This window comes from Brachycentrus maculatus, unplaced genomic scaffold, assembly GCF_059751285.1.
Source record: "Brachycentrus maculatus isolate JH-2025_06_01 unplaced genomic scaffold, ASM5975128v1 h1tg000598l, whole genome shotgun sequence".
NCBI lineage: Eukaryota > Metazoa > Arthropoda > Insecta > Trichoptera > Brachycentridae > Brachycentrus > Brachycentrus maculatus.
In genome coordinates, this window is record NW_028281338.1 from 108,026 (window position 1) to 122,110 (window position 14,085).

At 33.5% G+C, this 14,085-nt stretch overlaps 2 protein-coding genes across 3 annotated transcripts in view; both read left to right on the forward strand.

The window, feature by feature from the left end:
* Positions 1–1,552: 1,552 nt before the first annotated feature.
* LOC148301164 (mitochondrial intermembrane space import and assembly protein 40-B) lies at positions 1,553–6,450 on the forward strand. Of its 2 annotated transcripts, none has more exons than XM_088273711.1 (4): positions 1,553–1,728; positions 1,863–2,161; positions 3,433–3,690; positions 5,971–6,450. In XM_088273711.1, exons 3-4 carry the CDS (start codon positions 3,464–3,466, stop codon positions 6,182–6,184), a joined length of 441 nt encoding a protein of 146 aa, XP_088129837.1. In that variant the 5' UTR covers positions 1,553–1,728; positions 1,863–2,161; positions 3,433–3,463; the 3' UTR covers positions 6,185–6,450. The 2 variants fall into 2 exon arrangements, with proteins under 2 accessions (XP_088129837.1, XP_088129838.1); XM_088273712.1 differs by having other exon boundaries at positions 1,553–1,693.
* A 2,068-nt stretch (positions 6,451–8,518) lies between these two features.
* Positions 8,519–14,085, forward strand: part of sima (HIF-1 transcription factor component sima) — a 310,255-nt gene continuing 304,688 nt past the window's right edge. The window contains exon 1 of the mRNA XM_088273719.1: positions 8,519–8,777. Coding sequence (XP_088129845.1) covers positions 8,746–8,777 — 32 coding nt within the window. The 5' untranslated portion in view covers positions 8,519–8,745. The remainder of the gene's footprint in view (positions 8,778–14,085) is intronic.

Here is a 14,085-nt window from a genome sequence, read left to right on the forward strand (position 1 = left end):
TCCGGGGGCTGCGCGGGCGCGGGTCGCCGGTACGCCTCCCACGAGGCGGCGTACGGCGCGGCCCTGCGCTCCCGCTCCCGCTCGCGCTTGCCGCGCACGGCGGGCAGGTTGTTCTCGAACGGCCTCCGCCGCTGCCGCTCCAGGTTGCGGAAGTGGCACGGGTGGATCATGAGCAGCGGCTCTATCTTCACGCCCTGCGGGGGCTTGGCACATTCGGGCAGCTCGTACTCCACGCTGCAGTCCACGTGCAGCGGCACCGTGTAGTCCGTGGCCGCGGTGCTGCCGTGGTGCAGGGGCGCAGCCGCCGGTGCTACCGCGTAGCGCGACATCGTTCTATGTACTAAACGCACGACGCACGACGCACTCGACTTATCACTAAATGAGTATTATTTACAAATCAGTCTCTCGGTGATATTGTTAAAAAGATGTATAAAAATAATGTTGGCGTGCGCAGCCGAGAAAGAACCGCTCGGCTGCGATGTCTGCGATGGACTGGCGCGCTCGGCCCCCCGAACCCCTCTCGATCACATGGGACTTGTCTAGTCTAGTGATTATTATAAAATGAACTAACGCCATCTCTTGTTCAGAACGAAAAGTATTAACCGTTTTCACTCGCCATACTAAAAACATATTTTTTTCGTTTATATTAAAAAATATAGATGGTAATAATGTATATGAAATCATATTTACAATTTTAAAAAAATGTTATAATGCTTATTGATGTTGTGTAGCTGTATCAACTCTTTTATGACACATCCTTTATATTTATTTGAAAAAAGCTTTTTTATAAATAAAAAAATGTAAATAGTCCCTAATCCCTCAGACTAATGTGTGGCAAAACGATGTTTGATAGATGTTCGAATGATGAAATAAGGAAAGAATGTAAGGCTGAGATAAGCATTATCGATAAAATTAAGAAAGGTGTGTTGAGATGGTTTGGACATGTGGAGCGTATGAGTGAAGAAAGAACGGTCAAACAAATTTATGGAGCGAATGTAGTTGGAAAAAGAAGCAGAGGACGACCGAGGAAAGCTTGGTACAATCAGGTATGTCAAATTCTTGAAAGCGGCCGGGTCAGGAGTCGTAATAATCGTCGGGTATGTATGAGGAGATGCATGAATGTAGAAGAGGCAAAGAATGTTTGCAAAGACAGAGTGGTGTGGCGTTCGATTCTCTCTGTCTACCCCTGCGGGGAAGCGGCGTGATGGTTAATTAGTTAGTTAGTTAATAGTCCCTAATCGATAAACCTTTTTTTACACATTTTGTTTAAGGATAAAATTATTTATACTGACACCATTTTGCTGTTACTTATGATGTCTATAATTGAAAAAGAATTAATAAATAAATATTGTAAAAGAATTCAAACATTTTTAATTAATTAACTTTTATCACTTCAATGAAATAAAACAAATTATAGAAATAAAAAAATACATTTTCGAAACTTTTGGAAAATGTACCTACAAGAACAAGTACTCGACTAATTTTTTATTGCCATACAAAAAAACCTATCTACATGGCTAGATATTAATGAAGCATACAGCTAAAATAACTCAGTGAAACAATATGACATAACCCGATATAACCTAAAATTATATTTTGTGTTAAAATCACCGAGGCTGCCGGTGTGAAGCTTCTGTTTCTGTTTTTGAAAGAATACTAAAATTGAACATTTTGATTACATTATTTTCTTTAAGTAATGACATCTTACTTTTATTTAGACGTAACACTGTTAGTATTTAAAAATGGAATATGATTTATTTTATTGCATTTAAAATTTCTTTCCCTCGTTTCTCGGTGATCGACTGTTTCTTTTTTTCATAGATTTGTAATGTTTTTGTTTTTATTATTTTTTGTTGTTGTAGGGAATTGAATTTGCCGGAAGATATAAATATAACTCCTGTGGGTTTCAAGAAACATATTCTGCTCTCCCTAGAAAGTTTGTTTGGTGAATTGACTTCGAGCATTGATGTCGACGTCTTAAAATATATTCCGTTAACACATAGAGCAATCTTAAGAGTGCCAAGCGAATATTACGTCAAATTACACAGTGCATTGACATTAAACGGTATTTACGAAGGAATTGAGTGCGCTTACAGAATTCATAAGACCTCTCCTTGCCTCCTGGGACTAATAGGCGACAGTCGGTCATACGAACACTAAGGTGGGTTTCTTGTTGAAGAGGTATCAAAATGTTAATCTTAAAAATAAGCAGTTCAAATGTATCAATGCACATGACAACAGTGCCATAGAACGGGGCTACTTGAACTTTGATGTGTTACTTGAGCCCAGTACAAAAAAGATTTAAATCTGTATTTGGTCTACAATAGTGAATGTATCGTGACAATATGTCAGGGAAACAATGAATCATGTTGATACGTTCATTATTGTATCCCAAATACATCTAATTTTTTTTTGTATTGGGCTCAAGTAACACATCAAAGTTCAAGTAGCCCCGTTCTACGCTACCAAAAGTTCCAATGTTTTGCATGCTTGATTTTACATGTAGTTTGTATATTAATTTGTTAGCGTGTTTGGCTGCCGTGCTGGAGGTCCAGGGTTCGATTCCCAGGGAGGGGGGTAAAAATAAATATTAGTGATTTTACACTCTTATATTTATTTAATATTACCCTGAACTGGTCCCTGAAGCCTAGGAGTGATTTCCTCGCCTTAATGTAAGTAACGATCAAGAAAACACTGCATTATTATGTTGCAGTGCCCTATGCACCATTGGGTGCGAATAAGGGTTAGAATGTGATTTATATTTATAGCACTAACTTTGTGATTTACATACATTTTATCATTTAAATGTAACTTTGTCTTAAAATCACTATAAATATTTAGTATAAGTATTAATCAGTCTTGATAAAGAAGTGGTTAGCTTTGAAAGCGGTAGACATTAAAATTAAGTTATAATAAAATAAAAAACCGACTAAGTGTATGATAGATGTTTTAATGATGAACTAAGGAAATAATGTGAGGCTAAGATAAGCATTATCGATAATAATATGAAAGATTTGTTGAAATTGTTTGGATATGTGGAACAAATGAGTAAGGAAATAATAGTAAAACAAATATGTGAGGTGAATATGCCTGGAAATAGAAGCAGACGAAGACTTGGCTAAGAGTACTTGAAATTCTTGAAAGTGTACTGCTCAGAAGTCATACAAATCAGCCAATATGTATTACAAGATGCTTGAATTTCCTACTTTGTGAAAAAAACTGTGCTGTCTAAAATAAAGACTGACCGAAGCATTTCGTCGTAATGTAACACGTTACGATACTAGGATTCAGGCAGTCAGTACAGCGAGCCGAGCGCTCCATCCATAGATTCAGATGCTCGGTGATGTTCGCCGCGAGCGATGTTACGACGTTATGTTACGACGAAATGCTCCGGTTAGTCTCCACCTTTAAACCGTTGTTTTTGTTTTACAGATTCCGTAACAGTACAAATTTTATCAACAATATGTCTGTCCGATTACGCCTTGGACCTGAAGAGAAAGATTTGGTAATTTTCGCTACAAAGGAAGATCACGCGATACCGAGTACAGTATCACTTCCTGAGCCTGAACCGTCGCCTGGACTGATCCTTGCCAATGGGGACATCAATTGGAACTGCCCCTGTCTCGGAGGAATGGCAACTGGTCCTTGTGGAGTTCCCTTTAGAGAAGCCTTTTCCTGCTTTCACTACAGGTATTGTTTGATCAGTTTCTGCAAAATCTCATATTAATGGGGGTATTCTCACAGAATATGGGGGTACCTTGACTCCTCCATTATGCCGTTTTTTAACATTGTCTTTTTTGTTGTTGATAAATCGCTCACTCCTTTCAACAACGTCATAAATCAAAAAAACTTCAACGTCATAAATCAAAAGATGTATAATAAAATGTATTAAAAATAAATATCAAGCCACTTATTGAACTTTTTCTATGCAACAGATCTTTTTAGGTAAAACCTGAAGAGTTTTCTCCATTTGAAAAATATTTACTATATTTGAAAAAAAAAAACAATTAAACAATACCTTTTCTTCAAAATGCAAAAACAACACTTTTTACCCTGTAGCGGGTAAATATTAAGTTAAAAATACGCCGCTTTTGCTGGGATACAGTACATTTTATGGGCATTCCGAAAACGTGCTTTACTGGAAATTGACGATTTTTGATATATGACGTGGTTGAAAAGAGTGAGCGAAATGTCCTTCCATTTCCACTCTGACCTACTGATCATTTTCATTTTGTCGCATATTTTGGTTCCACTGCAAATTTAAAAATTGTATTTTCTGCTTTTTAAGCAATCCATACATTTTCAACTGTACTATTTGTAACTTAAAATAACCACTTTATTGGAGTCATTAGTTATTGAATTATAATAAAGTAATGCTTTTATTTTCCATCAACCTAAATAAAAGTGATCTAAATTCAATTCATGCCTGCCTCCGTAGTGTAATGGTCAGCACGCTCGGCTACCGTTCTGGAGGTCCTGGGTTCGATTCCCAGGGGGGTCAAATAAATATAAGTGATTTTTTCACCCTAATATTTATTCTCTATTACCCTGGACTGGTACCTGAAGCGGAGGGCTGATCACCTTTCCTTCATGTGTGAACAATCAAGATAACACTGCGTTTGTATGATGCAGTGCCCTGAGCTCCATTGGGGTGCGGATAAGGGTTTGAATGAAAAAAATGAAATTCAATTCATGATTGCAAACAATAAATTAATAAAGGCAAATCAATAATAAATTTATGGCAATAGTTGACTTTTTGGGTAAAAATCATTTATTAGGTATTGCTATCGTATTGGATGATAAATATGTTATTTCATGCTATCAATTCAAATTCTAAATCAATATTGAAGGAAACAAATTTCAGAAGAAAAACTTTGTTAAAAGAAATGTGTTCACTATAATGTTCAAACCCAAAATATCTAACGAATATCCATAAAGTCTATGTTTAAGAATATTCGTTATTGTGAGAACTCAGCTAAATAAAAGTTCTCTATAAGGAAGTTCATCTGTAATTATATGTTACTGTATGAGACATCTTTGTCTGCACAAGACTGTAAAAAACTGCACTAGAATTGGTCTCTTTTCCGGCGTGAGAAGTCCCGATGGAAGCAGTGTTGTAAGGAGCGCTTGATTCAAATAAGTTTGAGATCGAAGTGTAGAACAGGTGTGGTGATGCAAATAAAACTACAAAATATTATTCAGAAGTATTCGCCACTTGAGACTGGTGCTTGGCGGTATCTTTATTGTTCTTTGGATTTTTTCCTTGGAGACTAGTACTGGGCTAGTTCCTTAGTGCTTCGTTTATTGACGACTGTTCGTATATTTAATCAGTCTACCCATTGAGACCCGTATATATCTGCCGAAAGCCGTTCCCCCACCCTAACCTTTCCGTACCGCGACTAATACGAAATACAAGCGACAGCGGTCTCAAGCAGTCAATGGGCAAAGAACTCCTTTGCCAGATCATACTACAGTACTGGCGGACTTTTTCGTAATACAATTTTTTCTGTTGCACATTTATAAATTCAATATTATGTTACATTATATTATTTCAATTGTGGTCTAAGGTAGCTAACTCCGACAGCGATATTGTTTCTTTATTGAGGGGGGATTTTTATATTCTAATAATTTCTATTTTATTCCATATAAAATACACTTTAAGGAGTGATTTTTAAATTTACGCTCAAAGGAAATTTCCAAATATCTATGAGCAAATAAAAACTTCTTAGCACACTAGGTATGTCTGTAGTTTAGAGAGACACTAACCCTCGTATAGCTCGGAGCTCGATGCTTGCAATTAAGTGGTAAGCGTGGAGGAAGCGATAAGGTGTTTTTGTCATAAATTTTATGACAACGCGCCCGCTGGAAGGTTAATTATATCAGACATGTATATTCATACGTATATATTTATAATGTTATCCATGCATAATGACGTCGCCAACAGTTACATTTATAATATCTCTATTGCAGTGAGGCCGAACCGAAAGGGAGTGACTGCTACGAGGCGTTCAGTTCAATGCAAGAGTGCATGGCCCAGTACCCGACTCTCTACAATAAGGATGCTACAGGCGATGATGAGGACCCAATGAAATTTGAAGATATTGAAGAAACAGATAAACTATCCAAGACATCCGATCCAGACTCTCCAAATATTGATAGTGTAGAGCATAAAGACAAATCCTGAAATGTTGCCATCATCTCACTACTTGGGAATTGCTAAGAACTTTTCCCTTAGTATTCCGATCCAAAGTATTTATGGAACAACTGTTTAGAAAGCGATTGAATGTTGTTTTCAACTGTGAAACTAAAATAGAAACTTTTGTAAACTGATCCTGTCACAAATCTAAGACAAGACAATTTATTAGGTGAAACTTTTCCTGAATGTGTCGAAGTAGTGTTTTGTTATTTTTGTCTCTTTTACTTCAGGGAATAAAGACATTATAAATACTATTTTTATTTATTTTAATTCCAACTCTTTACTCTCTCATCCTTAATAAAATAAATTATTATGCCAAATAAAATAATTATCCGACAATAATAACAAATGTATATTTCAATAAACAAAATTCACTTCAATTCAGTATTTGGGCAAATTGAATTGTGTGCCTTGTAAAAATTACTTATTTGTTACAAGACAGATGTGAAAAATACATCATAAAAGCCCAGACCAATTGAAAATAAATCTTTCTTGAATTTTCTTTACAATTGGCGGAAATCAAACCTGCAACGCTAGTTTCGCAGTCGAGCATCTACAAACTGCGCCTGTCAAAGTGTGCAATGTGTTTTCACCATATTTTTACAGATTACATCATGGTCTAAAAATAATATCAATGTTCCACTACAGAAGTAATGTAAATATAGGCTGTACCATACTTTTTTTAAATTTTATTGATTAATTTTACTAAATGGGTATTATTTATATGCGTAAATTTATTCAATGATAAGATTAGAACGTAAAATTGGAACTGTTTTGTAATATGATTATTTGACAACCTTTCAATTAGTTCTCTGATAACTTATCAACAATAATTGCATTATGATAACTAAACCATTAAGATTATGTGTGTATGTAATACATTACAGTAGGTAATGTAAGTTCATTAACTTAATGCAAAATAAATGGACACCTATTTATGATATACAAATATGGCATATCGCTCACTCCTTTCAAGAACGTCATAAATCAAAAAACTTGATTTTTCAGGAGAGCGTTTTAAGGTTTAAAAAATATAATACATTGTGTTAAAAAATATATCAAGCCACTTACTGAACTTTTTACTGTGCAACAGATCTTTTTAGATAAAACCTGAAGGTTTTTTCTCATTTCATTTGAAAAATATTTAGTATATTTCAAAAAATAATTAATCAAAACCTTTTCTTCAAAATGCAAAAACAACACTTTCTGCCCTGTAGCGGGTAAATATTAAGTTAAAAATATGCTTCTTTTGCTGGGATATAGAACATTTTGTGGGCATTCCGAAAACACGAACAACTGAAAATTGACGATTTTTGATTTATGACGTTCTTGAAAGGAGAGAGCGATATGTGTTATTTTACGTGTCAAAAAAATTAAAGCTCATTCAGATTCGGTTATAATGTGCATACATATAAAATCTTCTAGATTAAAATGTGTTTATTAACTAAATGTGAATTACTTTAAGGACCTTGTGATTGCTGCAAACACAAGATCCCCAAAGTAATTCACATTATTTTGAAAAACTTACGTATGTTGCAGTCGAATACATGCATGTTTTTATGTAAAACTGGACAGGCATTTTTAGCTGTGACAGGTAAAAACATGCTTTTCTTGAAAAACAGCTTATTTGACCCCAATGGCTACGCCATCTGTTAAACGTAAAAGCAGCACACTTAATACTTAACATTGCTCATGACGGACAGTGCACTTCTTGAGAACTTCTGTCACTTTGTTATTTTAATTTTTTTTTTATATTTTCATTATCTGCACAAGCATAGTCAAATAAAAGATATTAGAAATAGGTTTATGGTTTCTCTTTTCATTCATTTTATTTAACCAGACTGAACCACAGCACCTTGCGTATAAAAAAATATATGTATTTCTCTATGTAAATCAGGCTGCTAGGAATGGAATGAATTAATGATAAATGAAGAGTTTTAACTCTATATTTTATTAATGAAGAGAAAGAGAGATAAACAAACCTATATTTCTTAAATAGAAGAATCTCAAAAGGATTTAACAGAGAAAAAAGTAATATCTACTTCCTTGATTATTTGGATCTGTTATTTGAATTCAATCTTGGTGTGAATTGATATTTTTATCATAAAGAAGTAATCCGAATGTAAATGATTGATATATTCATTCAATTAGTACGATAAAGGATTTATTTTTACTTATTTAAATCAAATTCTGTTTTAGATATCATCTTTATTTTTAAAATCTAGCGAAGATTCGCACCTCGTACTATAAAATAAAAGTAAAATTTATACCAGTTGATACAATTTTCCAATAGAGGTCTCTTTAAACCGGTCTGAAATTAACACACGATCGTTTATTACCGACGACGGGCCATTACGTATCGCATGCTTGCGCGTATAAAAATGTTTTTAGTGAATTGTGATCAAAACAAAATAAAGTTTTTGTGACATTAACAAAAAAAACATCGTGGTTTGCTAAAAGATATGTGATACTTTCCTTGGCAGTGTTCTAAGATTGTATTCATATCTTGTTGTGATTATACGAAGTGTCAAAATTTACTCAAATCCGATATGCCTGGTAAGCCTCCAAAGGAAAAGAGAAGGTAAGCAAAGACAGCCCGTATTAATTAGTAATTAACTTGTTAACTATACAAAATCATTGCAAACTGTTTTATAGTTTGTTTACTTGCATTCTCGGGGTTATCAATGGTGACTTAGTTTTGTTAGGTTGCTATTCTGATTATAACATTTCTCAGTCCTTGAGCTTTCACTCGCGTGACTTTCACGCAACTTATTTAATACAATATTCAGTATTGTTATCTTATTTAAAGACATTAAAAAAGACATTTATTTTCTTAAATACGTTACTTTTTTTGATACCTTGATAACGTTGACGGACGTCTGTAAAATTTCAACACCGTGACCTATTATATATTTTATTATCCTATATTATCAGTTAGAGATACGCACTTTTCTCATTAATTAGGAATTATGGAATTTCGTGAAATGGACATCTCTAACAACTAGTTCCGAATTAATAAAGCTTGATATAAAATTATATAGACCACTCCATGCACCTAATTACTTTGTTTTACAAATGCCCTCTATAGATTGTTTTGATATTCAGCAATTTCTTTCATCCATGATGTGTCAGCTGTCAGTTGAGATACGTTATCAATTTATGAAATTATAAAATCACTTCCCTTTTGTAAATCCCTTATAAATACTAGAATATGATTTAATCTCATTTCATAATTTACTAAAATTTTGTGTCATCATTTAACCTCAAAATAACTGTAAAGCAGTTCTCATAGAGGTCGAAATCAAAATCAAATGTATAACTTTTATTTTTTCGTGAAAAATGGCGTAAATAGTGGAAAAAAATATCACCTCAAGTAAATTCATTAATGAAGAAAAAAACGTGAATTTAAATTTTTCATTTTTTGAGCTTACAAGTAATATACAATATCTTAAAAATAGTCATACATATCCCAAATCATAATAAAATATTAATTGGAATAAAATAATTTGGAATAAAATATTTTATTCCAAACTCAGTTTATAAAAAAAATATTTTACAATATCTATGCACAGTTAGATGTTATCAATATCTAACGGTGCATAGCTCACTATGCTGAAAAATAGGAATCAACGTGTCACAAAGTAAGGAAGCGAACCTTGGACTCCAGAACCGAGGTCCGTTTTACTACTAGACCACAACTTAACTCAAATATACTACGGGAAAACAATTTATTTATCTGAAACTGATAGAAATGTGACATATTTTGGGAATTTTCCTTGTTATAAAATAAATATGCAAACAAAAAATATTATTTTATTGAAAGTTTATTTTAGATGAGCAAGTGTTCAAATCCTTAAAATTTCCATTTAAATGTAAAATATTGTCATAAATTGGTATTTTAAAACCTCCATTTAATGTAAATTTTGGACAGTAAAAATATTTTATTAATATTGTTTATGGATCTAAAGATCATTAAATGTCCAGATGTCGACAGCATATCACTTTGAAGCGAGTATATGAATTAGAACTACAAGCATAAAAATATTTTTTGCTTGTAAGGGTTTTTCTTCAGTTGAATGTGTGTAAAGTATTTATATTTATAATCATTGAATGATGATGCATTTGAAAGTTGTGAACTAATTTTTATCAAGAGTTCAAAGTGTTATCTTCCATAAATTTGGATAGCCATTCATCTAAAACTAACTAACTAACCATCACGCCGCTTCTCCGCAGGGGTAGGCAGAGAGAATAGAGCGCCACACCACTCTGTCCTTGCAAACATTCTTCGCCTCTTCCACGTTCATGCATCTCTTCATACATACCCGCCGATTGTTACGACTCCTAACCTAACCACTTTCAAGTATTTGGCATACCTGATCGTGCCATGTTTTTCTCAGTCTTCCTCTGCTTCTTTCCCCGCTAACATTCGCCTCATAAATTTGTTTTACCGTTCTTTCCTCACTCATTCGTTCTACATGTCCAAACCATCTCAACACACCTTTCTTAATTTTATCGATAATGCTTATCTCAGCTTTGCATTCCTTCCTTATTTCACTATTCGTACATCTATCATACATCGTTTTGTCGCACATTCTTCTGAGAGATCGCATTTGGCCATTCATCTAATTATTTTATTTTAATAAAAATTTGTCATTTATAAATATTTTCCTTATAGAGTCTAATTTTAATAACAATAACGAATAACACTGCCGTACAGAGCCTGAGATGCAGTTAGAGGATTTAATAAGTATTTGGGAGAGGAACACGAGGGCCTCTACAAATAAATATATGGCAATGATATTGGCGTCAATTTATATGATTTTGCTTTCTACCGTTCTGTTAGAATGCGAAAAAGAAGATTGCTAATTATTTATTTCTCAATCTCTTTCCAATCTTCTCATGAAAACCTTTACATGCCGTACAGCGCTTTGGGGTTTAGTTTGTTTATTGCTTGCAGTTAAATTATCTTCATCATTTTATAAAATATAATCAACAAACCGATAATACAGTAAGAGGAGTGTTCCTTTATCAATATAAATCGAGAAAGTAACAATTATTTTATGCGTTCAAACATGTGCTAGTAAAATTTTGCTGCACATAGATCAGCTTTAGGATATAAAGAAATACCTTACAAATGACCTTTAACACTAATTAACAATATAATGTTTGTAAAAAAAAAAATGAATATAATATTTTTTTAAATTTTCCTGAATCTTAATTTAAAAGCCACTATTAAAATGAATAACTTTTTCGATAAGGCTCTTAATTTTATTAAAATGCAGTGTAATGAAATAAATTTTAAGATTCCATTAAAAATATTTGATATGCATTTGTTATAATTTAACAAATATTTCACAGATGTCACCAATGTAGGTTCCATAATTTTTTTTCGGACATAATAAAATATTATAATTTTTAACGAATGCAAAGCTTTATTTTATGGTAATTTATGCGAATATATTTTTATATGCCATATAGTGATATTAAAATGTAAATATGGTGTTCATAAAAATATTGACAATTTTTTTTCATTCTCGCGTCTAATTATCGATTTGTTGAGAAGAAATTTGAAGTGCAATGTCGATTTATTTTGATCGTGTATTTATTAGACTAAACTAATCGACCTTGATGTCAAGATTTCTTGTACGGTAAATATGTTTATAAAATGTTTATAAAATCTACAAACGGTGTTGACCTAGCGCATAATTGCATTGACCTTTTTAGTAAAGGGCAGAATGAATGAAATCGAGTAAATGATTATTAATGAAGGTTGTTTTTCGGCTGAATTATTGAAATGTTCTCAATACCTGAAACATTATATTTTTTTATTAATATTAGGTAGATGTGCTCTTGGGCCTCAGTATTCTATAAGTCGTTAATTATAAAAAAAATGTAATATGTAGTATTGGCCCTCTGCATATTATTTTATAAATATTAGGCAGCTTATCATGAAATCAGTCATAGCAATTTGGATTCGCCTGATATTTGTATGGTAGTTTAGTTAATCCAGAGTAAACAGTATTTTAGGTGGTATTATCATAAATAATAGATTCAATGAAATGATAAGGCCCTATCTACTTGAGCCGTTATGGAAATTAGCTTAGTGTAGTTTTCTTTCTGTTTGAAATACTTCATAGGTAACAGTTGCTCATAATCTTTTGCTTTTTCCATACCAGCTCCCTATGTGGAGCATATCGCTCACTCCTTTCAAGAACGTCATAAATCAAAAATCGACAATTTTCAGTTGTGCATGTTTTCGGAATACCCAGAAAATGTACTACATCCCAGCAAGAGAGGCATATTTTTAACTTAATATTTACCAGCTATAGGGCAGAAAGTGTTGTTTTTCCATTTTGAAGAAAATGTATTGTTTCATCATTTTTTTTAAATATACTTAATATTTTTCAAATGTAGAAAACACCTTAAGGTTTTACCTAAAAAGATCTGTTGCACAGTAAAAAATTCAATAAGTGTGTTGATATTTATTTTTAATACTTTGTATTATATTTTTAAACTTTAAAAACGTTCTCCTGAAAAATCAACTTTTTTGATTTATGACGTTCTTGAAAGGAGTGAGCGATATATAGTCCACAAACTGCCCTCAGGCTCTTCTGTCGGCTACCAACTTAGTTGCATCCTTCCAAATACGGTACACATCCCAAAATTAAGACAAGAACTTTGATGGATTGTTAACAATGGACGTCCCGGCTTGTGGGAACCATATGCCTTGTAAAAGGGGCAAGCTTGATTAATGCTTTTGGCTGACATGCAAAGTATATGGCCTAGCTAACTGAATCGCCTTTACTTGCTGACAGTTCGCTCACTCCTTTCAAGAACGTCACAAATCAAAATTTGTCAATTTTCAGTTGTGCTTTTTTTTGGAATGCCCAGAAAATGTACTATATCCCAGCAAAAGAGGCATATTTTTTACTTAATATTTACCCGCTGCAGGGCTGAAAATGTTGTTTTTGCATTTTGAAGAAAAGGTATTGTTTAATTATTTTTTAAAATACACTAAATATGTTTCAAATGGAGAAAAAACCTTCAGATTTTACCTAAAAAGATCTGTTGCACAGTTCAATAAGTCTAGTGGCTTGATATTTATTTTAAATACATTATATTTTTAAACTTAAAAAGCGTTCTCCTGAAAAATCAAGTTTTTTTATTTATGACGTTCTTGAAAGGAGTGAGCGAGTTGTGACCTTAGGTTGCTAAGTCCTACGTTGTATTTCCTCGTTCCTCACAAAGCAAAACCACCCACGTCTAAAATTCTTCACAGGCATCTATTCTCAAAATGGAGTATGCAGCTTCTCTGGGTTCTTGTAAGGTGTCATGTCTCATGCTATATAAGAGAATAGGAATATGACAGGCATCTATTATAAAGGCGGCATTTCATATTTACTGAATACATAATAATTTTTAGGCAGTAGGGTTACGTAAGCATAAGGTATAGTAGGCATTGGTCATGTTACTATATGGAACGTGAGTAATCCAGGGTAGGCACTGCTTTTCTGCCTATATAGAATTCATGCTCTTGCTTCGGTTTAAACTCTTACCACTCTGTAAGCCAGACATTCTGGCCCGTATGATTCTAGTAGGCAGCTCCGTGGGCCACAATGTCTGTCCCGGCGCAAGTATAAGTTTAATCACTGATTTCTCTATCACCCAAGTATATTCTACCTAAAAATATCTACCATAATATATGCCTGAATTCATACAAAGATGGATGCGATAATTTGAGTGTAACTCGACTGTATAATTCATCTTATTTCTACTCATCACACATCTTCAACTCGCTATAGTCAAAAAGAAAATACGAGATTAGTCATTCAGAAAGTGCGGTTTCCGTATTGCGGATAATACCCCGCATTTCGCTGATAAAATATCAG

Excerpts from the sequence above, each read along its gene's own strand:
- LOC148301164 (XM_088273711.1), top strand. The coding sequence starts at position 3,464 with ATGTCTGTCCGATTACGCCTTGGACCTGAAGAGAAAGATTTGGTAATT. Across the intron at positions 3,691-5,970 it reads TTTTCCTGCTTTCACTACAG|TGAGGCCGAACCGAAAGGGA; the intron begins GTATTGTTTGAT and ends TCTCTATTGCAG.